Raw genomic sequence first — 24,076 nt, forward strand, 5'->3', positions numbered from 1 at the left:
CGCCATTTTGGAAACTAGGTGTGTGTTGTCATCTGTCGGCAGGCGCAAAGGTTACAAATATGAGAAATTAAACTTTCAGATGTGTTCTTTCGTTTCATGGTTATCACACACATATTATATTAATAGTTTTGGAAACATTTCACTTTCAAACCCGATGAATCATTTATAATTACCCTGTATTGCCAAAACCCAAGGCTCCACGTGATGATTGGGAGGAAAGAGACTTAATTTTATAATAATACTCCTTTCTCTTGAATGACTTGTAACTATTTAATTTAGCAATACTCATTTAAATTTGTCATTTATTTAACTCACATTTCCCGTGTTTTATTGATACCATACATTTAATGTTACCAGCATAATTGTAGCAAAAACGTTGTTATAGTGCATAAGGTGCCGCTTCCTTGTCTTTCCCGTCAACATTCTTCACGTAGTAGTACGCATGTGCGATCCACTGGATGCTACTCAAATACTGTATATGACTGGGCTACATCATCAAAGAAATCTGAATTTTGATATTCACATTGTTATTACGCAATCCAAACAAGGAATCTTCCCATCATTGTCTATACATTTCCATTTTATATTTATCGTGAAATGTGACTATTGGGTCATTCCATGCCAAGTGGCCTAGAGGTCCTTGTTCACCTCAAATCTTAGCAAGCTGTAACTACTGAATAAATTGCTTTTAGAGTCTGCATTTCTCCATTTTATGGGCTATGGGTTTGTCGTAAAGCTGCTTAAATTTTGTCCTGCCTGATCAAATATTGAGTTACCCATCCTCAAAACCCCCTACAAAAAATATAGTCCATAAGAGAGCACATCCAAGTTGTCTGGAAACCTTGTGTTTCATTTTGGCATCTAGCCGCCATATTGGATTCAAAATGGCGGAATTCATAGTTCTATATCGCTTGTTTCTCGGCTATTTAACATCCGATTTCAATTTTCTTTTTTAAATTCGAATACTCTAAATTAGATCTTCAATTATTGTTTTTAACATTTCTTTGCTAAAATCAACAATACTGCTAGAAATTTGAAAAATAAGAATTATGTAGAAATTTTACAGTAATATGACCAATGTATGCTTTATGGTAGAAATTCACCTGTAATACAAGATTATATGGTTTCTTAGATCAGGTAAATCACATTTGACTGACTTTACGCTGGGAGACACCATTTCTGGTGCAGGGTGCCCCGAAAGTAGCGCGTTCTGATTCCGTTTCTGTTCAAACGATGACGAAATTTGCTGTTTCCAGTGTGTACGCAACGCATATGTCGGCAAAAATGAAAATGAGGGATTATGACATTTAGGTCGACCAGGGCCGCCCAAACTAATGCCTGAAGGACCATGTCTGGCCCACGTTGCTTTTTTGTGGTATGGCTCTTCTGGCCTTAGTTTGGGACACCTTGGCCTACCGTATATGTCCTAATTCCACATTTTCATTTTTGCCGTCATATCCGTTGGGTCCTAATTCTGGTATCTATAATTTTTAATCTGATAGTAGTGGTGTGATCGGAAATCCAACTAGATATTTCGCTGGCAAAACTAGTACAAAGAAAGCCTATATATTAACTTGATAATAGACTTATCATGTACCCTGTATTTGGATAACTCGCATGATAAAGTGGTGGTGACTGCCGCTCTTTTCCAGTAACTTGAAATTCCTATTTTACAAGACGTTGGAATATCCTAGCGTGTGAATGTGTGTTTGTGTGTACACATATATGCACATACGTACATACATATGGAACCTCTTCATCTCTTGGACGTCTAAAGCTAAATATATTTCGACGTCTCTCTTCTTAATCTCCGCACTTATTTATATCTTTATTTTTGATTATTTGTTTTATTATTGTTTAAATTTTTCCTGAAAATAGTGTTTTGGGAAGCATATTTCGTTTCACACAAGAAGAGTCAATGTTACCTTATGCGTTACGGGTAAATAAATGACCCTTAGGAAGATTTCACAGCAAAGCGGCAAGCTATACGTGTCGTTTGGGGATTTCACCAATCGTACGCGGGGTTGTGCGGCCTGTCACGCCCCTACGGTGTGAAACGTTGATGCTGATTGGCTCGTTCCCAAGCAGCATGTGTCGCTTCGGTCGAAAGTCTCCCTTATGAATACTATGTAGACTCACCGGCAAAAAAAATGAAACACTTAGATCCTGAAATACACGCTTCCCTGCAAGGCGTTGCGTGTTGCCTAACTCTACGGCAGTGATAGAAGCCGCCATTTGCTATTAAAATCCACTTTAGGCAATATATACGACTCCTTGCAGGGAAGCTAGTATTTTAGGATCTAAGTGTTCCATTTTTATTGCCGGTGAGTGTACATTGTGCCGTACATGTTTCTAGTTCAGTGACGTCATCCAGAAGTCTAAATAATTAATCCTAGTTTATTAAATAAATAAATAGCTTCGTCGTTAATTCAATGGTGAAGGCAAGTTAAAGCTTTCACGGTGGCTACTCACGGGGAATTATGCGTGAATTATTGGCTCCGGGAATTATAACGTGAATTCTACGTGAATTTTTCTCCGTAGACGTGAAAAATTCTAACTTTTATTAATCCTAGCAATACCAAGGGGGGGGGGGGCTCTCAGGCCCACTGAATCATTTTTTGTGTATTACATGTATATCCATCAATGTAAAAATTTCCAAAAAATAGTAATTTTTTTGCAATATTTAAAATGACATCGCGTGATTTTTCCCAAAAATGTTCATTAAAAAGTTACTTTATTTCGTTGATATTGTTTATGGGCCTCATAGGCCCACCCTTTAAAAGTAAAAGGTAAAGTGTTCCCCTGTGCATAGCACCACGCCATGAAGGCGTATAGGGGGTGTGGGGGTAACGCCCCACACTTTCTTGATCCGGTCGTGAGTGGGGGTGATGTGATCAGCATCACGCCCCTGACCGTCTTTACCCCCCCAGGGTTTCTCCCAGGTACCCATGTTATTCGACGCTGGGTGGGCGCCGGGGCCGCTTCCACCGTTAGAAAAGTTCCCGGATTTGAACCGGCCGGGGATCGAACCCGGGACCTTGAGCATGGTAGTCAGACGCGTTACCGACTGAGCCACCGCGGCCCACCCTTTGGTAATTCTAAGGAAAGATTTCGCAATGATGTATTAAAGGTATTTCAATACATGAGGGGATATATATTCAATTGCTAAACTATAGTAACAATTGGAAATAATGAATGTATGGGTAGAAGAAAAAAGAAAAAATATAACTTTGCTAGAATTTTTCACAGTTTAAGCATTGTTCCAAGTATTAACATTGTAATTGAAGAAAAGTAATAAATGTTACACTGGTTTTCTATAATTACTTAAAAATCATTATGTAATTGATCTTTCATGTATAATCTATAACAAAACATGAAAGTAGCAGTAGCGAAGCGTAGTCTTACGAAGGAGGCAAGCAATGTTTCAGTACAACAAAACATGTACAATGGCACGCCAAGAGGGGGATTAAAGGTTTATAGCCTCATTGGCCCGGTCGCTGGATTTGTCAAAATATCATAATAAAATGACGGTTCTAAAAATAAACCATATGATCCTCAAACGTCACATTTACTTTCGAAATTCCAGGTAACGTTATTCGTATGGTAGTAAACGTCTTACATATGCGAACTTTCCGCATACGACTAAAGGGGTACGTAATTTCTTATTTATTTATTAGTACTTTTATTTGTTCATTATTTTTTAATGTGGGCAAACGGTGACCAAACGGATTTAGGTAAAATAACTCATTTATTTAATTTACACTGCGTGATTGTAATTTAGGATTTGTGGGCACCCTAAAAATCGCATTCGGAGTCAAACATTAAAATAAAAAGTTAAACACAAACTTTAAAAATTTCATTTCAAACCAAAGAAACACATGCATAGACGATGTACTCACCACAATAAATTCCAAACTCCTTTACATATATAGGAAATTTCCCGCTATCGAACAATTCAACAAATCTTAGGGCCTCAAGGTTCTCAAAACGTGAAGACACTCCCACGCTCTTTCCACAACTGGAAAGCATCCACGCAAGATCAGTTTGGAAATCTCTGAAACGACCGAAAGTGATACCAACCTATTTCCTTAATTTTATTCATCATGGGAAGGAAGGATATATCAGTCTGGAGATAGAAATTAAGCGATGGAATCAGAATCATTACAGCAGAAAGAGTATATACATAATATTTAAGTAATAAAGTGAAATACAGAGGCGTGTCCGGGGCCGGGGGAGGGTTGCCCCCCCCCCCCTTTGGCCCAGTATTCCTATGTAAAGGAAAGTCAAAGGCAGGAAAAGATGACAAAATGAGGAGACTACTACAAAAAATCCTGGGAGCACCACTTGTGTCATAATAATAAAACTTAAAACATGTTCTTGTGTTCATAATATGTACAATGTATACGATTTAATTGTGCTGTGTAAATATCAGCAGAGAGTTCTTTTTAGATAGCTTTATTTTCACCCCAAGTTTTATTCAAAAGCAGTCAATTTATTGAATGTGGTTGTAAAATTTGTGAAACAGCTCACTTGAGTTACTGTGTAAATAATTTGGCAGTTGCAAACACTGGTGCGGTCAACACTTTTGACGTAATTTGAGCTGGACCGAGCTGGACACAGGGTGCAGACCAAGGTCCGTCGAATCTTCCCTCCCTCCCTGGGGAAACTCTTCACGGGGGTGCAGACATTTCACTTACTGGAAACACAAACCCCCGCCCTTTACCATCTCGCCCGAACTCCCAATATCCATTTTTTTTACGCGTTTTACAATTCGCGAAATCTAAAATAAATTGTAATATAAAATGATATATATATATATATATGGAATTTAGAACAATGATAATAACTTATTTTAGTTATTTTATGACTAAGAATTATTTTTATATTCGCGATCTTGTTTACGTGTTCATGAAGACAAATATTCTTTACTCGTAGTTTTTGGTGACAATACTATATCCTTCTGCTTTCGGTTGAGCTCGGCTATTTTCGGGAATAACGCAAGCTCAGCAAGCAGAGCTTTTGGTGTAAGCGTTGTGGACGGATTCCACTCGAATTTCATGCTTCGCCATGTGACTCCTTCGGGTGCGTTATTTTCCCGCAGAGCAGCCGCAGTGCTTGCATTGCTTGTACTATATCTTCGCCTCTGGAAAGTAGTGTCTAATTAGTTGACTTATGTGTACATATGACAGAAAACACACATCAGTCCAGTTCAATTGAAATTTCATTCATGGGCCTCTGAGGCACTTCCCTTGGTAATCCGTGTAACAAAAAATACCTTGGTATTGCTAGGGTTAATCCAAATAAATTCATACATTTACAAATACCCGAGGCAATTTTTTCACAGTTTTTCTTTTATTTTTATCGAGAAAGGAAAAGAAGAAAAAGTTCCGTGGAAAACAGAATTTTCACAATCCTTTAACTTCCTTAGTGTCCCTTGCAGAACAATTTATCTGACAGCCAGATTATTGCAAGATATCATAAGGTTGATAAGTAAATTTGAGTTTGAAATTCTTGTACAGTTAACAATTTTCCGTTGATTAGTATATTCCGTAGCATTTGTGTTTGTAGATGTAGCCTGAGTTTGTGAAATGTCAAATCTAAATTCCACACCTTAAATTAAATATTTTAAATAGTGTATATATAGGCGTTTAATTGGATTGAATTAGAATTTTTGGAATCATTGGAATCAGACAGACCCTCTATATTATTAATATGCAGAGGCGTCTCGTGAACGCATGCTGTGCATGCTGCGCATACGTCAATTGTGGGAAAAAGGACTGCTTGCTCTGCGACGACATTCATGAGCATTTCTACATTCTAATTTCTTCATATAGGAGAAGTATTTATTTTGGCAGTGTCTGCTGCCACGTTCTTTTTCTGCGCGTGGCAGCAGACTCGGTCTTTGTCTTATCGTGATTTCATGATGCTATGTATGCAATTACGTCTGTAACACATACTGTGAAGTTGTAGCGATTACTTTCACACAAATGTTTTAAGATTATGTCCATTAGCATTCTTCTAATAATAAACCTAAATGTTCTCGTAGTTAGGTTAGGTTCTGTTAGCATTAAAATAATATCGCTAAATGCTTTCTAAAGAAAAAGGTTCTAAATTACCTGTACATTCATTCCCACTAATCATAAACTTGCATTTCTCTCGTCTTAATCTGTTCTTAAGGTTTGTAACATCCTCTTAGCAGACGAATTACGTGGCAGGAGCAAATTTGACGCTTATTCTTACTGCTGACACGTGGCAACAGACTCGGCCATTTATTTTACACGAGAGCGCTGAACTAAGCTTATATTACATTTCTCGGATCTGAAGTGAAAGAAAGTAATAATTCGTTTCCCACAATTGATGCATGCGTCACTTCAGATCCAAGAAATGTGATATAAGCTTAGTTCAGCGCTCTCGTGTAAAATAAATATTTCTCCTATATGAAGAAATTAGAATGTAAAAATGCTCATGAATGTCGTAGCAGAGCAAGCTGTCCTTTTCCCCACAATTGAGGCATGCGCAGCATGTTTGACTTGCTGTTTTAATTCCACTTTATGCACAGTAAGGCTAATCGGGACTGGACCTACAGTTTAAAGTGGGATCCGAACCACTTGTGCCTCCACCGGGTATCGAACCCGGGACCCCTTGATTACAAGGCAATGACGCTACCACTGCGCCATAGGGAGGCCCCCTCTGTTATTGTGTGTGTGCGTTGTGAGAGGCGATAATACGTAAGGTTGAAATAGAGAAAACATCTGCTTACAGTCTTGAATTTTGGAAAGTTCACCTTGGAAACCGTGAATTATACTTGAATTTTATCATGGTCTTCGAGTGCCCACCCTGGGTTGGCAAATAAAAACTATTCATAAGCCGTACGATTTTGTTAAACGGTGGTAGCTGTGTTACAGATTGGCAGTCGTGTGTGTTATGCAAAGAAATTTTAAGGGCAGTCTGAATTTAAAATAGAAGGGTGGTCACAAATTTTTGACCACTGTTCAGTGATGAATGGTAGTGGCCCGAAGAATTTGTCAAACTGATTTATGCACATGTGCTCAATTTCTGGTGTGTGCAATATCCGGTCGGAATTCAGTTTATCATAATGCGCTAGCGATATTGTTGCAAGGAGTTGTGTTCATTGTTTAACTGAAACAAATAACGTGACACGCTAAGGAACAAATGACGAAGAACTGTATATTAATGAACTTGCCAGAAATTGAGCACAATGCTATACTAGGAGTCCTACGGAGAGTCTGTTCTTCCCTATAGCGCAGTTCGAAGGTGATTTAAAATGTTTAAAGGGGAAGACAATCAATTTTAAAGGAAGGTTGACGTATAGCTCCAGTCAATGTTCTTACGGAAGAAAACGCTGTCGATTCCAGGACCACCACCACTGCCGCACATCACAAATATTGTTTCTGAATATCTCGCAAAAAACAATGTGAAGTGTGTTCCTCATCCTCCCTATAATCCAGACCTAGCTACATGCGACTTTTAAATTTCCCCAATTTGAAGATACGCCATCGCGGAAGTAATTTTTCATAATCAGTGGGGCAGTGGTTGCGCAGTCGCTTTGTAATCAAGAGGTCCCGGGTTCGTTATCCGGTGGTTCGGATCCCACTTTAAACTGTATGTCCAGTCCCGATTTGCATTATTGTGCATAAAATGAACTTAAAACACCAACTCAATCAATCAGGTAGTGAATACTCCGGAGGTGATACTGAAGTACCAGGTGGTTATAATTAAAGTGACGGTGTTCAGAGTGGTACAGCACGGGCTGTAATGAGAGTAGCAGTCTGAAACTTCGTAGATATGCTAATGAAGCAATGCGCTCGCGAATTATGCAAAAAAAAAAAAAAAAAAAATAGTTCCAATTCTCGCCACCAGGGTAAAAAATGGCGCTGTAAGCAGTCAAAACGTGGTATAGTTACAGGAAAAAGGCAGGAAAGATCAAACACATGAGAACAATGGCTCTGGCATGTTTATTAGGAACTATGGTTACAAGAACTGTTCAATATGGCCTCCCAATTCAGCAACATGCTGCATTCGTAACACGGCATGGTCGACGGTTGCTCGCAGCATGTCTGGTGAAATCTGAGCGACATGTCGTTGTATGCTAGCCTTCAGATCAGGCAGAGACCGGACATGTCCCTGATAGACACGATCTTTTAAATATCCCCACAGCCAGAAGTCACATGGATTAAGGTCGGGGGATCTGGAAGGCCAATCATCTGGAAACTGCCTAGAGATGATGCGGTCATTAGTGAAGGTTTCTCGCAGCAAATCTTTCACGTGTCGAGCGACATGTGGTGTTGCCCCATCTTGCATGAAAATGGTGGTGTGTTCACAGTTCCGTTCTTGCAAAGCTGGAATCACGTGTTGCACAAGGAGGTCCCTATAACGTGCAGATGTCACTGTACACCTAACAGGCCCTCGAGGTGTCATCTCCTCAAAGAAAAACGGACCAAGAATGAAGGAGCTAGTGAACCCACACCATGCAGTCACGTAAACTGAGTGCAATGGTTGTTCCTGCACAACATGTGGACGAGTGGAACCCCATATGCGACAGTTTTGAGTATTCACTGTACCGACCAGAGTAAAATGCGCCTCGTCAGTCCACAGAATATTCCCCGGCCACATGTCATCCACTTCCATGCGTGCCAAAAACCGATGGGCAAACTCACGGCGTTGTGGAATATCTTGTGGTTTCAATTGGTGCACAATTTGAATCTTGTAGGGATACCAGTGTAAAATGCACCGCAATACCTTGCGAACTGTTGACCAGGGGAGTGACAATTCACGTGCCACAGCTCTAGCACTGGTTGCAGAAGTTGAGGCATGTGCTGCACGGTCAGCTACAGCTACAGCAACTTCGTCCACAACTTCCACGGGGATGGGCCGCCTTCCTCTCCCTGGTGCAACACCCAATTCACCTGTTTCCTCGAATTTCTTCATCATCTTCTTCAGCCCATTAATTGACATGGGCCCTCTTCTCAGCCCTTTCTGTTGGCGATATTTCCGCAGTGCAGCGTTACTATTGCTCCCATTCTGGTAAAACAACTTTACTAGCAGTGCACGGTCTTTCTTCGCAATAGCCATTGCTTTTTACACGGGAAAAATCAAACTTTTAATGTTCGGCGAACATTCACATCACTAAAGGAAAAAAAAACCAACAAGCGTCACCAACAACAACCAGGGAGCTCACACAATGGTTAGGCAATGTCACCGACTTTGACGTCAGAGTTACGGAAAATTCCACGTTTTGACTGCTTACAGCGCCATTTTTTACCCTGGTGGCGAGAATTGGAACTTTTTTTTTTTTTTTTTTTGCATAATTCGCGAGCGCATTGCTTCATTATCATATCTACGAAGTTTCAGACTGCTACTCTCATTACAGCCCGTGCTGTACCACTCTGAACACCGTCACTTTAATTATAACCACCTTGTACTTATCGAATAAGGGCTTTCAGCGTGTCTTAGGACTGACAAAAACCTTGCGACAAATGCATCGCGTCCAGTGGGGGGACTAATTTGAGAATGACCATCAAAACTATGAAGATGCCACCCCTTGGTCCAAACCCAACGGAATTTTCTGACCACGATACTGGTGGAAGTGTTGCGAAATTCACCACTCAGACATTTACTTCAAACAGCCAATCAAAGCAAGACACAGGGATCCTAGTGTAACAATCAAAAGAATAACTTGACACCTTTTAAAAGGCAGATTGAAATAATCCCTTCTCTCGCCACATACCAAAAATATATCAAATTAGTGAGACCTGAAAATAAATAAATGTGCTTAATTTCCTACAATTTCTTGTTCATTATGTTCCTTAATTAAATTCTGCGGAAGCTTCAAATACAATCGTTTTCATGTTCCTCGCTCCAATCAAACCTTCCGTTTTAATTACTAGATGTGCATATTAAAAGTGATTTAGGGAGGGAAAGGGATTGTGCACAATCAAGGCACTCAGTTACACGCTTCATTTGCATAGTTTATTTGTAAGAATAAATCAGCACTAGCAATCAGTTCCTATTGAGAGATTAATTTCGTGACATTTTTTGTTGTTATGCATATGCAGCTTGGAAGCGAGTTAAAACTCTCGAAGCAACCAATCAACAAGCTAGCCGCTGACGTCATGTCAGCCCAGCACCTATCTTGCTCATGCTCTATACGGAGCGGAGATTCGCTGATTGAACTCGCGCAATCACCTGGAGATGTTCCAAAAGTATTGGAACTCGATCAGTTCCCCAATTATGTACAATTAGCAGAAAATGATGAATCCGAATGTGGGAATATGTCGGGCAGTTGATCGAGTCTTCAAATCTATGTAAATATCGGTTTAATACGTAGGTTAGCGAATTTTGACCAAGTAAATTTTACTAGACAACAACAAGAAAATGATCCCAGAGTAAATTCTAAGCCCTGGTGAAAGATATTATTAAGGATAGAATAGGATATTAAGGATAAAATACACTCAATACTCGTACAGTGGGAAGCATAAAATATTACCAAGCAAATTGTCCATCACCATTGTTTAATCTCTTTGCGTTACCCTCTGAGAACTTCCAAGAATTGAAACAAAACACTAATCAGCAGGGGCGGCGCCAGGGGGATACCCCCTTTTCAAAACCTATCCCCCCCTCTATTTTGTCATATTATTTTATCACTTATTAAAACCATGACATCATATTGAGAGTAGACGTTCTTTGTATTTTCAAAGTGAGACCACTGTTATTGCATACAATAGGCAAGCAATTGATCCTTATCAGAAACGGAAGCTGCATTTACTTTCATGCACTGGGGGACAGTCTCTACAATGATCAGCGGCTGTTGTCTTTCTTTCGTTATTATTGATGTTAAGAATTGTTTCTCCTTTTGTAAGACACAATATATGTCATTGGCCTGCCTTAAAACGCTTGGTTTGTGTCTTTCCGATGGTTTAGTGGCAACATCGTCGCCTTATAATGAAGGGGTCTCTGGTTCGAAACCCGGTGGAGGCACATAGTGGTTCGGATGCCACTTTAAACTGTAGGTCCAGTCCCGATTAGCCTTACTGTGCATAAAAGTAGACTTAAAACAACACTCAAACAAGCTTTGTTCGTTTCAAGATACAAAACAAGTTGTAGTCAATGCAAGCAAAAATGAAGCGTCACTAATATTGTTCAGTTTCATTGGCATATTTTCATAGAAGGGCTACTTAAAGTTGATTGGTATTTGATGAAATGGTGCATGCATGTTTTTCTTTGTTTTCAACATCGCTTCCCCTGAATTTCATTCCGCACCCACTCAACACTCCTAGATCCTGGCGCCACCGCTGCTAATCAGGCTGATGTCAACTTCGCATAAGCATAAAACAAATTAATAATAATAGTTATGGGCAATTTGAAGTAAAGCATGGCTGTTATAAAGGACTAAGAAACCACGATTTTTGGGCGGGACGTTTCCTTATAAATATACCACCAGTCCATCGTTTTGTTATTCAGCATAATATTTTGAAACATAAGTTGGTTTCTACCAAAGCATTCTTTTCTCGCTTTAGTTTTCTTCCCTTTCGTTTTGGTTGCTTTATATAATTTGTATTTACATTTGTTTTTGATAAGTTTATATTGCTGAACAGTGTACAGTGAAGCAGGTAAGCTTAGTTTCTGTTCAGAAGAGCTAAACCCACGTCCCATATTCCAGGACGCATTCACACAGCGCAGACTCCCCCGAATCTCGGACCAATCAGTGCTCGCCACGTGGTACATCTGATCTGGCGCTGTCCAATGACGAGGACTATGACGTCAACAATCAGGTATGGTGCGAAGCTATATTGTTGTAGCTTTATATCGAACGCACAACAATGATCTGTTTCACTATATCAAGGTTTGTTTCTTCGGATTATCAGTTCTGGCTTACTGAAGTTTCTTTATCGCTATGTATAAATAGGAGAAGGCCTAGTAGCACCTTTTTTACACGCGCAGTTACTTTTAGATCCTTTTTCAGTACACTAAGTCTGCACCGTTAACTAGTGTTTAAGTAATAGTAATTGGTTTTTGATTGTTACTACTTACTGCATGGTAGGAACTTATCACGATGGTAATTATTAGTTTGAATCATAGTGGCGAATCTATAAGTAAGCACTCGAACTATATATTTTTGCTTTTCTAGCATGGTTAAACGGTATACTAAGTTATATTGTGCCATACTAAGAGAACTTATTGTTTACAAATCGTCCATAATTACGTTTTATGGACTCCCAGAAGTAGAAATGTGGTTGTTTACCAGAGTCTTATTTATAAGACACTTTCTAGACATCTCTGATCTCTAGAAAATACAAAAGAAGGCAACTACGAAACTTAGTAACGTGGTTCCCTTATTCAAAGTTGAGTAAGTTGTTGTTGACAAAAATAAGTACAGTAAAACCTCGTTATTCCGGACTAATGGGATAAGTTGACAGGTTTAACGAAAGTCCGGATCAACTTAAATAAGCTAAAAGAACAGTAGAAAGCCGTTTATAGCAACAAAACACGTTTATTATGGTGTATTTAAAGGGCATAGGCCTAAATACACTATACAGTACAGTACAAAGTCTGCGGGAAACAGAATTTCTTAAGTGATTGACTGCCTTTTCTTTAGGAAGTTCTCTTGTTGACTTGTAGCCACATTTAAAACCTTGCATTCTGCTTTTTTTAATCTTTTGCCTGTCCGAATTAAGAGACGTCCGGCTTATCGGGGTCCGAATTAACGAGGTTTTACTGTAATATGCATCGGTGGCTATTGGCTCTAGAGTTAGATGAAGGGCTAGTAGGAAAAGCAAAACGTGCGGCCCAACGGTTGTCATGGCAACCGACGTAACACAGCTACCTTTGTGCGCTTTCTCAGCTAGAGCTCTGCACTTCCGGATGGATTGATGCGGCAAGCAAAAGCTGTTTTCAAGAATGCCCGTTGCGTAACATACCACTGTACAAATAAGTTTCTTTTAAGGGCAGTGGAAGGCAAGGAGAAATGCATGAGGCGTAAGGTAGTATTATTTGATTTGTTCTCTTGGGAATATCAAACTTCCTATGGGATAGAAAAAAAATATATGAACGGAAAGAGGACAGATTGAAGATGTGATTGACGAGCGGAAAAGTCGAAACTTCCATTTGATTAGTCTAACGTGAAGTTGTTGCGTTTTTTCCCCCATAAGGAATGCGTAGGATTCTAAAAATCCTTATTCATCATATTTTTCAAATGTCGTTTCTAGTTTTATAATCGACTTTAAAAAAGCTTCCACTTGCAACATGTGGAGAAATTCATACCCTCCTTCACCTTAAGAGTGAGCAATTATTTTGAAATTTTGACAAAGTTATTTTTTTTTTTGTCTGGCTTGATTTTTTATGCATTGAAGTACGCCATGAAAATTCAATATTATGGATTTTGAGACCCTGAAAAAAATTTACCTCCCCTGTTGAAAATGTCAAAGTTCATTCAATGTCATGAAGTGCGGATGTCTTTGGAAAGTAACAACACCCCAACTTCTGTTTCCATGTACTGTTAGTATAAATAGGCGTAACAAGTGGGGGTCGTTAGGGGGGTGGGGTCCGGGCCTCCCCTGACTTGCCACCTACCCAGCGTACATACAAGAGTGCGGGCGGGAAGGGGGTCCGATCAATGGTTTATTACGAGTCAAACTCGTCGCTACTTCGAAAGAGGAATTCAAAGAATTTGAAATCTGGAACATCACCTCTTAAACCTGTATCTATCTAGTGTACCAGTTTCGACTAAAGGAATTCTCCAGCTGCGAGACTAAGTGCATCCCCTTTGAGCCAAAACAACACGTGAGTCTTTTTGCAACTTCCCTTGCAACTTTTTGCAACTTCCCTTGTCCTCCACCCTACTTTTTGCACATTGCCCCTCCTAGTTTTGGAAGCCAATCGCCGCCACTGTTGACGACACTCGCAGACAAAACGGCCATTGGCCATTAGGAAAGCTGCACGCACGTGTCAGGCATAATTCTTGGAATTTGAGGTTCATGGCATTCTGGCAGGTATATTTCGGCATCAGGAAACGCGAGAGAATCGTTTTGTTTGCATCCATTGTCAATAGAGGGCATTTGCCGGAAGTACGAGTAAAGATGTGGTAATCCGATGGCGCCAGATCAGGGCTGTACGGAGGATGAGGAAGCAATTCAAACCTGTGCATAGTGTCTACTGTTGCCCTTGCTGTATGAGGCCTGGCATTATCGTGGAGTGGCGCATCCATACGTGTGAGCGTTTTGCTCCGAGACACTCGACTGAATGGACAGTGATGGATACTCCTACTTCCAAGTCACTCCAAGAATACACGTGGTGACGTCAGACAAACACAGTCTTCGTTTATTCCTGCGAAAACACAACATCGCCTTTAGTTTTTGAATTACCCTCGTATATATCAAACGCGACGTCACGCAGGAAGATCGCATTAATGAAGTTTGTTCGTCTGACATAGATAGAATCACTACACTGGTAAGTGTAACATATTGGTGTCTTGAGGCTAGGGGCGGAGAAATCAACTTTTCTCGAGGTAAGTTAGACTGTAGGTTTTTAGATGTCAGAAACAGTTGTCGGGATTTATTATTTTGTTCATGAACTATTTATTGTTAGTTGGGGAAGAGTGATCGGCTGATCATTTAAAGATATGTAAAGTTACAAAGGGTGAGAAATTCTACCATACGGATTTCTGCGAAATATAATTTCATTGCACCAAACTGTTTCACATCACTCCAAATACCGTTAAAACAATATTGAGTTTTATTTTGATTGGGAAAAAATTGAGGAAACTTTGTAAATACGTACCCTATAAATAGGAGAGCGAAATGTGTTTTGGAATGACACATAACTGTAACAAGTGTCTACGAAGGGGGAAAAATCGACAGTTGTTGGTAACACAATATTCTTTTACATCTGTCGTTTCCACGACAATAAATTCTTAAGTACGCGTATATTATTAACACGTCATATACTCTGTATTTCATTGTATGAAAATCTAATCACCTTCACATTCCTGTGATTAACTGTTACATCTCTTGCGGAAATGTAGGCCGTAGATCAAGTATTGCTAAGTCCCTGTGTATAGAATTGTATTTAAATAACGCACTATATTCAAAAGTATTTATGTCCAAAATGTAGCATACGCGTAGGTACAAAATGTTTCTTTACTTAATTTCTATCTCTAAATCGTGATTCAGATATGGATTAGATAATATAAGAATAATATGGAATGCTCACTCGCAACAGAACTTTCGCAAACTTCGTCACAGTTCCTGAATTGGCAACCATTGCCACCAAAGTTCCTGGATTGGCAACCTTTGCCACCAGAGTTCCTGAATTGGCAACCTTTGCCACCAAAGTTCCTGAATTGGCAACCATTGTCACCAAAGTTCCTGGATTGGCAACCATTGCCACCAGAGTTCCTGCATTGGCAACCATTGCCACCAGAGTTCCTGCATTGGCAACCTTTGCCACCAGAGTTCCTGCATTGGCAACCTTTGCCACCAGAGTTCCTGCATTGGCAACCTTTTCCACCAAAGTTCCTGCATTGGCAACCTTTTCCACCAAAGTTCCTGCATTGGCAACCTTTGCCACCAGAGTTCCTGCATTGGCAACCTTTGCCACCAGAGTTCCTGCATTGGCAACCTTTGCCACAAGAGTTCCTGCATTGGCAACCTTTGCCACCAGAGTTCCTGCATTGGCAACCTTTGCCACCAGAGTTCCTGCATTGGCAACCTTTGCCACCAGAGTTCCTGCATTGGCAACCTTTGCCACCAAAGTTCCTGCATTGGCAGCCTTTGCCACCAAAGTTCCTGCATTGGCAACCTTTGCCACCAGAGTTCCTGCATTGGCAACCTTTACCACCAGAGTTCCTGCATTGGCAACCTTTGCCACCAGAGTTCCTGCATTGGCAACCTTTGCCACCAGAGTTCCTGCATTGGCAACCTTTGCCACCAAAGTTCCTGCATTGGCAGCCTTTGCCACCAAAGTTCCTGCATTGGCAACCTTTGCCACCAGAGTTCCTGCATTGGCAACCTTTGCCACCAGAGTTCCTGCATTGGCAGCCTTTGCCACCAGAGTTCCTGCATTGGCAACATTTGCCACCAGAGTTCCTGCATTGGCAACCTTTGCCACCAGAGTTCCTGCATTGGCAGCCTTTGCCACCAGAGTTCCTGCATTGGCAGCCTTTGCCACCAGAGTTCCTGCATTGGCAGCCTTTGCCACCAGAGTTCCTGCATTGGCAACCTTTGCCACCAGAGTTCCTGCATTGGCAACCTTTGCCACCAGAGTTCCTGGATTGGCAACCTTTGCCACCAGAGTTCCTGCATTGGCAACCTTTGCCACCAGAGTTCCTGCATTGGCAACCTTTGCCACCGGAGTTCCTGCATTGGCAACCTTTGCCACCAGAGTTCCTGCATTGGCAACCTTTGCCACCAGAGTTCCTGCATTGGCAACCTTTGCCACCAGAGTTCCTGCATTGGCAACCTTTGCCACCAGAGTTCCTGCATTGGCAACCTTTGCCACCAGAGTTCCTGCATTGGCAACCTTTGCCACCAGATTCCTGCATTGGCAACCTTTGCCACCAGAGTTCCTGCATTGGCATCCTTTGCCACCAGAGTTCCTGCATTGGCAACCTTTGCCACCAGAGTTCCTGCATTGGCAACCTTTGCCACCAGAGTTCCTGCATTGGCAACGTTTGCCACCAAAGTTCCTACATTGGCAGCCTTTGCCACCAGATTTCCTGCATTGGCAACCTTTGCCACAAGAGTTCCTGCATTGGCAACCTTTGCCACCAGAGTTCCTGCATTGGCATCCTTTGCCACCAGAGTTCCTGCATTGGCAACCTTTGCCACCAGAGTTCCTGCATTGGCAACCTTTGCCACCAGAGTTCCTGCATTGGCAGCCTTTGCCACCAAAGTTCCTGCATTGGCAACCTTTGCCACCAGAGTTCCTGCATTGGCAACCTTTGCCACCAGAGTTCCTTCATTGGCAGCCTTTGCCACCAGAGTTCCTGCATTGGCAACATTTGCCACCAGAGTTCCTGCATTGGCAACCTTTGCCACCAGAGTTCCTGCATTGGCAACCTTTGCCACCAGAGTTCCTGCATTGGCAACCTTTGCCACCAGAGTTCCTGCATTGGCAACGTTTGCCACCAAAGTTCCTGCATTGGCAACCTTTTCCACCAAAGTTCCTGCATTGGCAACCTTTTCCACCAAAGTTCCTGGATTGGCAACCATTGCCACCAAAGTTCCTGCATTGGCAACCTTTGCCACCAGAGTTCCTGGATTGGCAACATTTGCCACCAGAGTTCCTGCATTGGCAACCTTTGCCACCAGAGTTCCTGCATTGGCAACCTTTGCCACCAGAGTTCCTGCATTGGCAACCTTTGCCACCAGAGTTCCTGCATTGGCAGCCTTTGCCACCAGAGTTCCTGCATTGTCAACGTTTGCCACCAAAGTTCCTACATTGGCAGCCTATGCCACCAGAGTTCCTGCATTGGCAACCTTTGCCACCAGAGTTCCTGCATTGGCAGCCTTTGCCACCAGAGTTCCTGCATTGGCAACCTTTGCCACCAGAGTTCCTGCATTGGCAACCATTGCCACCAAAGTTCTTGCATTGGCAGCCTTTGCCACCAAAGTTCCTGCATTGGCAACCTTTGCCACCAGAGTTCCTGCATTGGCAACCTTTGCCACCAGAGTTCCTGCATTGGCAGCCTTTGCCACCAGAGTTCCTGCATTGGCAACCTTTGCCACCAGAGTTCCTGGATTGGCAACCTTTGCCACCAGAGTTCCTGCATTGGCAACCTTTGCCACCAGAGTTCCTGCATTGGCAACCTTTTCCACCAAAGTTCCTGCATTGGCAACCTTTTCCACCAAAGTTCCTGCATTGGCAACCTTTGCCACCAAATTTCCTCAGTTGGTAACCTTTTGTCACCACACTGCCATCTGAGTTACGCTTATGAGTATAACCCTTATTTCTCATAAACACTTGTTTTGGTGGGACATTGTCGCTTTCCATTGTTATGCGCCGACAAGGAGTGTCAAAAATGCAGTTTTTGCCTGTTTACTGCCCTTAATATCTTGGTTAAGCAACAGTGCCACAAACATACACTTTTCAGTATGCGACCTACCTTACTATACTCTCATCAGCCTTAAATAAAGACCTTGTTGCGCATGTATATATATTGTCGATGATACTTTCTATTATAACGACGTTCCTTATTGAACCCATTTTTCGCTGACGTTGCAGATCTGCAACACCCCAAAAAATATTTTTAAAATTGGATTTAAATGGTAAACTTTTCTGAAGTCTGTGTAATTAACATCAAAGAAGTTCCATTCTTCATTATTTTACGATTTTTTCTGATGACGTCATGTTTTCTATATTTTTTTTACCTGGTAACACTGCCGTATTTGATACCGTGTTTTTCATGTGACTGTGTTCGTTACATATCCTGCTAGAAACCACGCTTCACCTCTGGTTTGATTTGTTGGAGTTATTATGATATATTTATTAGTGTACCATAAAATGCAACGTCAGCGTAAAGGCTATAAAAAACCATTTACAACTTTCTATCTAGGAATCTGTCCTAATACATTCATGTTGCGTTTCAGATATAAGTACGATACACAACAACTATGCACCGTGAAAAGTTGATCACACTTGAAGTATTAGCCGACCTCCATAATAAAGTGGTTAGCACAGCATGACACGATGCCAGGAGTCCTGGGTTCGAATCCTGACCTGGGCATATGTGTTTGATTGATTGCTTTATTTTACTTTGCCCTCTGTGCTACTTTTGGCTAATTTGCAAAGATAGGGATGAGTGATGATATGATGAAATTGATGAATGGACACTCACAAACATCCATGTCCAGGCCGGATTCGAACCCGGGGACCTGGGCATGTGTGTTATTTGTGAGTGTCTCTTCATCGATGCCCCAAAAGTGGCAGAAATAAACCTAACCAACAACTCAAGCATTACAGATGCTTCAAAATTCATCCCATGTGGAAGCAAGCATTGTCGTTCTTCCTCCAGAGACAGCAGAAGTTTACAGATAAAGAAGAAAGCCGATGACAACGTGATGGTCGCTGACAACTTCCCCTTTGACACAGTGCGGGAGAGAGAAATGCATACTCAATCTGTAACAATGAAAGATGATCAGCAGTCAACTGACGACAATAAACACCTAATTGTTGATGATCAGCAGTCAACTTACAACAATAAATTCCTTTTCATAGTCACCCTATTGAAACAATATGGCATTTGTTTTGCATTATCAGTGCCTCTAACAGTAATATAATGTGATGTTGAAGTAATTTCATAGTGTATCCAACTATGTAAAGAATTGCAATTAAGTGTGCCACAACTGCATACGTAATACTTTATGTTGATAAAAACTTCTCAAACACAATGGTTGTATGTTATAGAGGAATAAAATTATTGTGGTAGCAGTCAAACAAATTTTCTCAAATTTTATAATTTTTATACCTCTTTAAGCTAACGTTGCACATATGCAACACCAAAATTTTTGTAGTCACCCTGTACATGCAAACAAAATAACATTGGTTTTCGATTTTTAGTGTGTCTAAAAGTTATTTAATGTAAAGCTGATGTAAATTTAGCAAGTGAAAAATTTGTGCCGAAAAATGGGTTAAAACACACGAGAAAAACAAAATTAAAAACAGCCTTTCTCTTTAAAAACGCTTTGTTGAATCTTTAGATCATAGATGGCAGGCGAATCGTTCAAGCTTGGAGTGACATCTGTGTCGTGATACAGAAGTTACTGTTACGAGATTACCTAGTTTCTAAATGCACAAGAAAAAAATCAGGAAGAAAGGTACATATTTGTACCAGAAATTAATAAATTGGTACTATTTATTTGTGTTTTTTGATAAGATGCAATAATATTTTTTGAAGATTTTTCTTATTTTCTTTCGCGTGTGGTTTTGCAATAATATTCTTTGAAGATATTTACTCTTTCGCTTGTGGTGTTTGTTGTATGGAAGTCATTTAACTTGCGAAGCACCTTGCAATGGAGATTCATAGACGATGTAAGCTATTGTTTAAGATTACGTTCATATTAGCCATGGTGTGGCTTCTTGATTTTCATATTGATTGCTCAGGTTTGATTCGTAGAAGGTACAGAATAATGCAGGGCCGGTGCTAACACGCACATGTCTAGAAATACATTTCGGTTCGGATCTACCCGCTACCGCCTTAACACGTTGACTGCCATGAGACCGAAAAGTGGGTCTCAAGTATTGCCATTCGTGAAGCCGTGATACGCACTTTTGTGTCTCACCTCAGCAATTGCTTCAGGCCGCGATACCCCTATATGGGTTCCACTTGTCATTTGCTAACATGATCAAAGATATTGTTTTCGCTCCGGAATGTTACACTATACTCCGTAGCCTGGCCCTAGATAGCAACCGGCGATTACAACAATGGCGTAGAAATGGCCGTAACATTGTAGTAATAAACCTAGTGTTCTGTGATTAGTATTTATGATGACTTTATTTTGTTGATTTTCAATACAACAATCGATGCGTTTTTTAATGCATCGTTGTTTGATATTTGTTGTATTTCAGGCAAGAATTAAACAAAGAAGGAGAAAAATAAAGGAAGAAGAAATTAAGACTATATTCTGTGTGATTGAACGTGCAGATTGCATTTCGTGCAATATTTTATGGAGGATGCACTTCTGTTGTATGTTTTCTTGTTCTGTTGACGATGTATGAACAAGAAGCAGAAAATCTGCGTGCAATACTGGACGAGCTTGATAGTTCAAGTGACGGAAGTTCGTTATGTGAGACACAGAAATGGGTCTCATGGCCCTCTGATCAAAATTCTCTTCTCCAGGCCACGATACCCAAAACTGGGTCACAAATTTCAATTGAATTTTCAACGGTTTTTTGGCTTGTTTTGAAATTTCTTGTGCTTCACAGATCTAATGACACCAACTTGATCCATTTTCACAAATTGTTTTACTTGGCCCCACGATGTCATTCACACAATCGGGTATGAAATGTTATTACCTCAAAGCGTCTGATGGAAATTAAAACCCCAAGAACATAAGTTCCAGGATATCATTCTCAAATTTACTGGCAAAAACGCACAATGTAATCGGTTTTGTCATAGTTTGAAATGAATGTCTTTCTCGGTTTCATATCGAGATGAAAATGTTTGTCTTTTTCTCGGTTTTGTCATAGTTGTGTCGATTCATGTTTGTAGGCACCGTGCCAGTTACCCCACGAAAGTTAAAAATCAGAGCCAATGGTCATCGACTTCTGTTCTCGAAGGAGAAAGAAGATGAGGTTGGGTCTTCCACTCTACCAACCTAGTTGCAGCACCTCTTAGCAGTTCGCCGCCAATTGCTCGGATACGTGAAAAACATGTTTGCACAACAAGCGAGCTGTGCTTTTTTCACTCTGGTTTCCTTTCTTGGATCACGTTTTCGGCACGGTGGGGCTTATAGACAAGACCCGCGTTACAACTTTCACTGCGACTCATCTGGACATCCAAGAAGACTACTTACCATTGTCTTCACTTCCAGAAGTCGTCCAGCAGCGCCACTCGTTTTTGGACAAAGCCTAATCTCAGCTGAATTATATCGGGTGTCCCAGAAGTCTTTCCCTGATTACAAACTTTATTCATATCCGCTATATGCAATGTAGAGATGTGAAAGTGGTGCCAAAATGTTGAAAAACTAACCAAGTTTATTTGTTGCGGGTTTCAGTAATGTGGCTGTAGTGTAGCAGTGTCAGTGCCAAGGAATCCGGAATTAATGCTCTTGACATCGGGTGGCAGATATTGATGGCAGATATTCTAGACGAAAGAATTCTGTACATTTCAAAGTTCCTCTGCACTCTGCACTGTTAATGGTGACCGGGTCTCGTGATACCAGAGGACATGCTGAGCGTTTTCCTGATTTGGGAACATTTCCCGCTTTTACTGGGGACTGACACTGCTACACTACAGCCACGTTACTCAAACCTGCAACAAGAAAACTTGGTTAGTTTTCCAACATTTTGCCACCACTTTCACATCTCTACCTTGCATATAGCGGATATGAATAAAGTTTGTAATCAAAAGACTTCCGGGACACCCTGTATTTCTCTTATCGCTTATTGTTGCCCTACATTGTTATATTTATTTTTCACGAAACCGCTCTCTTTCTGTTATTCGCCTGCAATTCATTTCTTTCAACAGGTGTCACATCTCCATTTCAATGGAAACGTCCATTTCACACGTTTTTCTACGCTTCAGTATTTTCGCAGTTTCTGTTTGTTACGTATTTTTGTTACGCTTTTCTACCTCTCAGTAGAGTTAGTTAAGTTCTATTTCAGTTTTTACGTGGTTTTTCTACGTTTCAGTAGAGTTGGATAAGTTATTTTTACGTTACTTTACGTGACTTTTCTACATAACAGCAGCGTTGGTTAGTTCTGCTTCTGTTATTTTACGTCACTTTTGTACGTCTCAGGAAGTTTGTTAAGTTCCGTTTGTTTATTTTACGCGCTTTTCTAAGTTAATTCAACTCTGTTTTTCTTTTCATGGCCTCCCCCATGGCGCAGTGGTAGCGTCATTGCCTTGTAATCAAGGGGTCACGGGTTCGATACCCGGTGGAGGCACACGTGGTTCGGATCCCACTTTAAACTGTAGGTCCAGTCCCGATTAGCCTTACTGTGCATAAAGTGGACTTCAAACACCAACTCGTTCTTTTTTTCATGGCTTTTCTACGTCTCAGTAGAGTTAGTTAAATTCTGTTTCCGTTTGTATGTGGCTTCTCTACGTCTCGGTAGAGTTCGATAAGTTTTTTCTTTTACTTTACATGACTTTTCAACGTAGCAGCAACGTTGGTTAAGTTCTGTTTCTGTCATTTTACGTCGCTTTTCTACGTCTCAACAGAGTTGGTTAGTTCTGCTTCTGTTATTTTACGTCACTTTTCTACATAACGGCAGAGTTTGTTAGTTCTGCTTCTGTTATTTTACGTCACTTTTCTAAGTGTCAGCAGAGTTGGTTAAGATCAGTTTGTGTTATTTTACGTCTCTTTTCTACGTCTCAGAAGAATTGGTTAAGTTCTGTTTGTGTTATCTTGCTACGTCGGCTTTTCTATGTCTCAGCAGAGCTGTTAATTTCTGGTTCTGTTACGTTACGCGCTTTTCTACCTCCCAGTAGAGTTGCATAAGTTCTGTTTCCGTTATTTTATGTCGCTTTTCTACGTCTCAGCAGAGTTGATTAAGTTTTGTTTCCGTTTTGAACGTGGCTTTTCTATGTCTCAGAAGAGTTGGATAAGTTACTTTACGTGACTTTTTTACGTATTAACAGCGTTGGTTAAGTTCTGTTTCTGTCAGTTTACGTCCTTTTTCTACGTCTCAGCAGAATTGGTTAAGTTCTGTTTTTGGTCAGCAGAATTCCTAACTTACTCAAAGGAAATAATTACCGTTACTTTGTCATACAGTACTGGCATTTACTGTTTACACACTTTGGTACTTCTTTTTCCAATGTAACTTCGCATGCACAAACTAAAAAAAGTGTTCTCCTGGAAAATAAATCCTCAATTCTGAATTTATCAAGGTATAGTTGGTAGAAGTACCTTTGTAATTATTCACGTAATTTCGGTAACGCGTGCGTCCCCAGTTCTGCTTTTCAGAGACTGCGGCAACACGGGTAGGCGAGGGCGGGCAGTTACCCACGTAGAAAATCTTCCTTTTTCAAGAGAGGTGATTTGGGGTTTTTTCGATTAGACAGGCAGAAACAGCTCCAGAAGACTTTATTGTTCAATGTAAGCCGTGCGGTCTTTAAAGTATATTTCCAACATTTTGAGTGTTATTAGCAGTAATATTAAAGTTAATAACAGTATACAAAAAGAGTAAGTTTCCCTGGGGTCGTGCACAAAAAGGAAACATTATTTCATTCAATAATTTATTGCCACAGATACAGCACTTGTCCAGTTACTTGTCAACATAATTCCACCGGAATTCAGGCACTTGTCATTGCGTGGGACCAACTTATGTATACCTGCGTCGTAGAAGTCCGCCGCGTGGGCGCCGAATCACTGAGTGACAGCCGTCTGTACCTCTT

General features: G+C 40.8%; 1 protein-coding gene across 6 annotated transcripts in view; it reads left to right on the forward strand.

Moving 5' to 3' along the window:
- Nucleotides 1–24,076, forward strand: part of dysc (whirlin protein dyschronic) — an 817,084-nt gene that overhangs the window by 616,809 nt on the left and 176,199 nt on the right. For 3 of the 6 annotated variants that reach the window (XM_083113360.1, XM_083113362.1, XM_083113361.1), the window contains one exon: nt 11,681–11,792. The exons of the other annotated variants lie outside the window; for them this stretch is intronic. In XM_083113360.1, the coding sequence (XP_082969486.1) occupies nt 11,681–11,792 (112 nt within the window). The remainder of the gene's footprint in view (nt 1–11,680; nt 11,793–24,076) is intronic. 6 annotated transcript variants of the gene reach the window in all.

This window comes from Lepisma saccharinum, chromosome 27 (genome assembly GCF_977018435.1).
Source record: "Lepisma saccharinum chromosome 27, izLepSacc3.1, whole genome shotgun sequence".
NCBI classification, from domain to species: Eukaryota; Metazoa; Arthropoda; class Insecta; order Zygentoma; family Lepismatidae; genus Lepisma; species Lepisma saccharinum.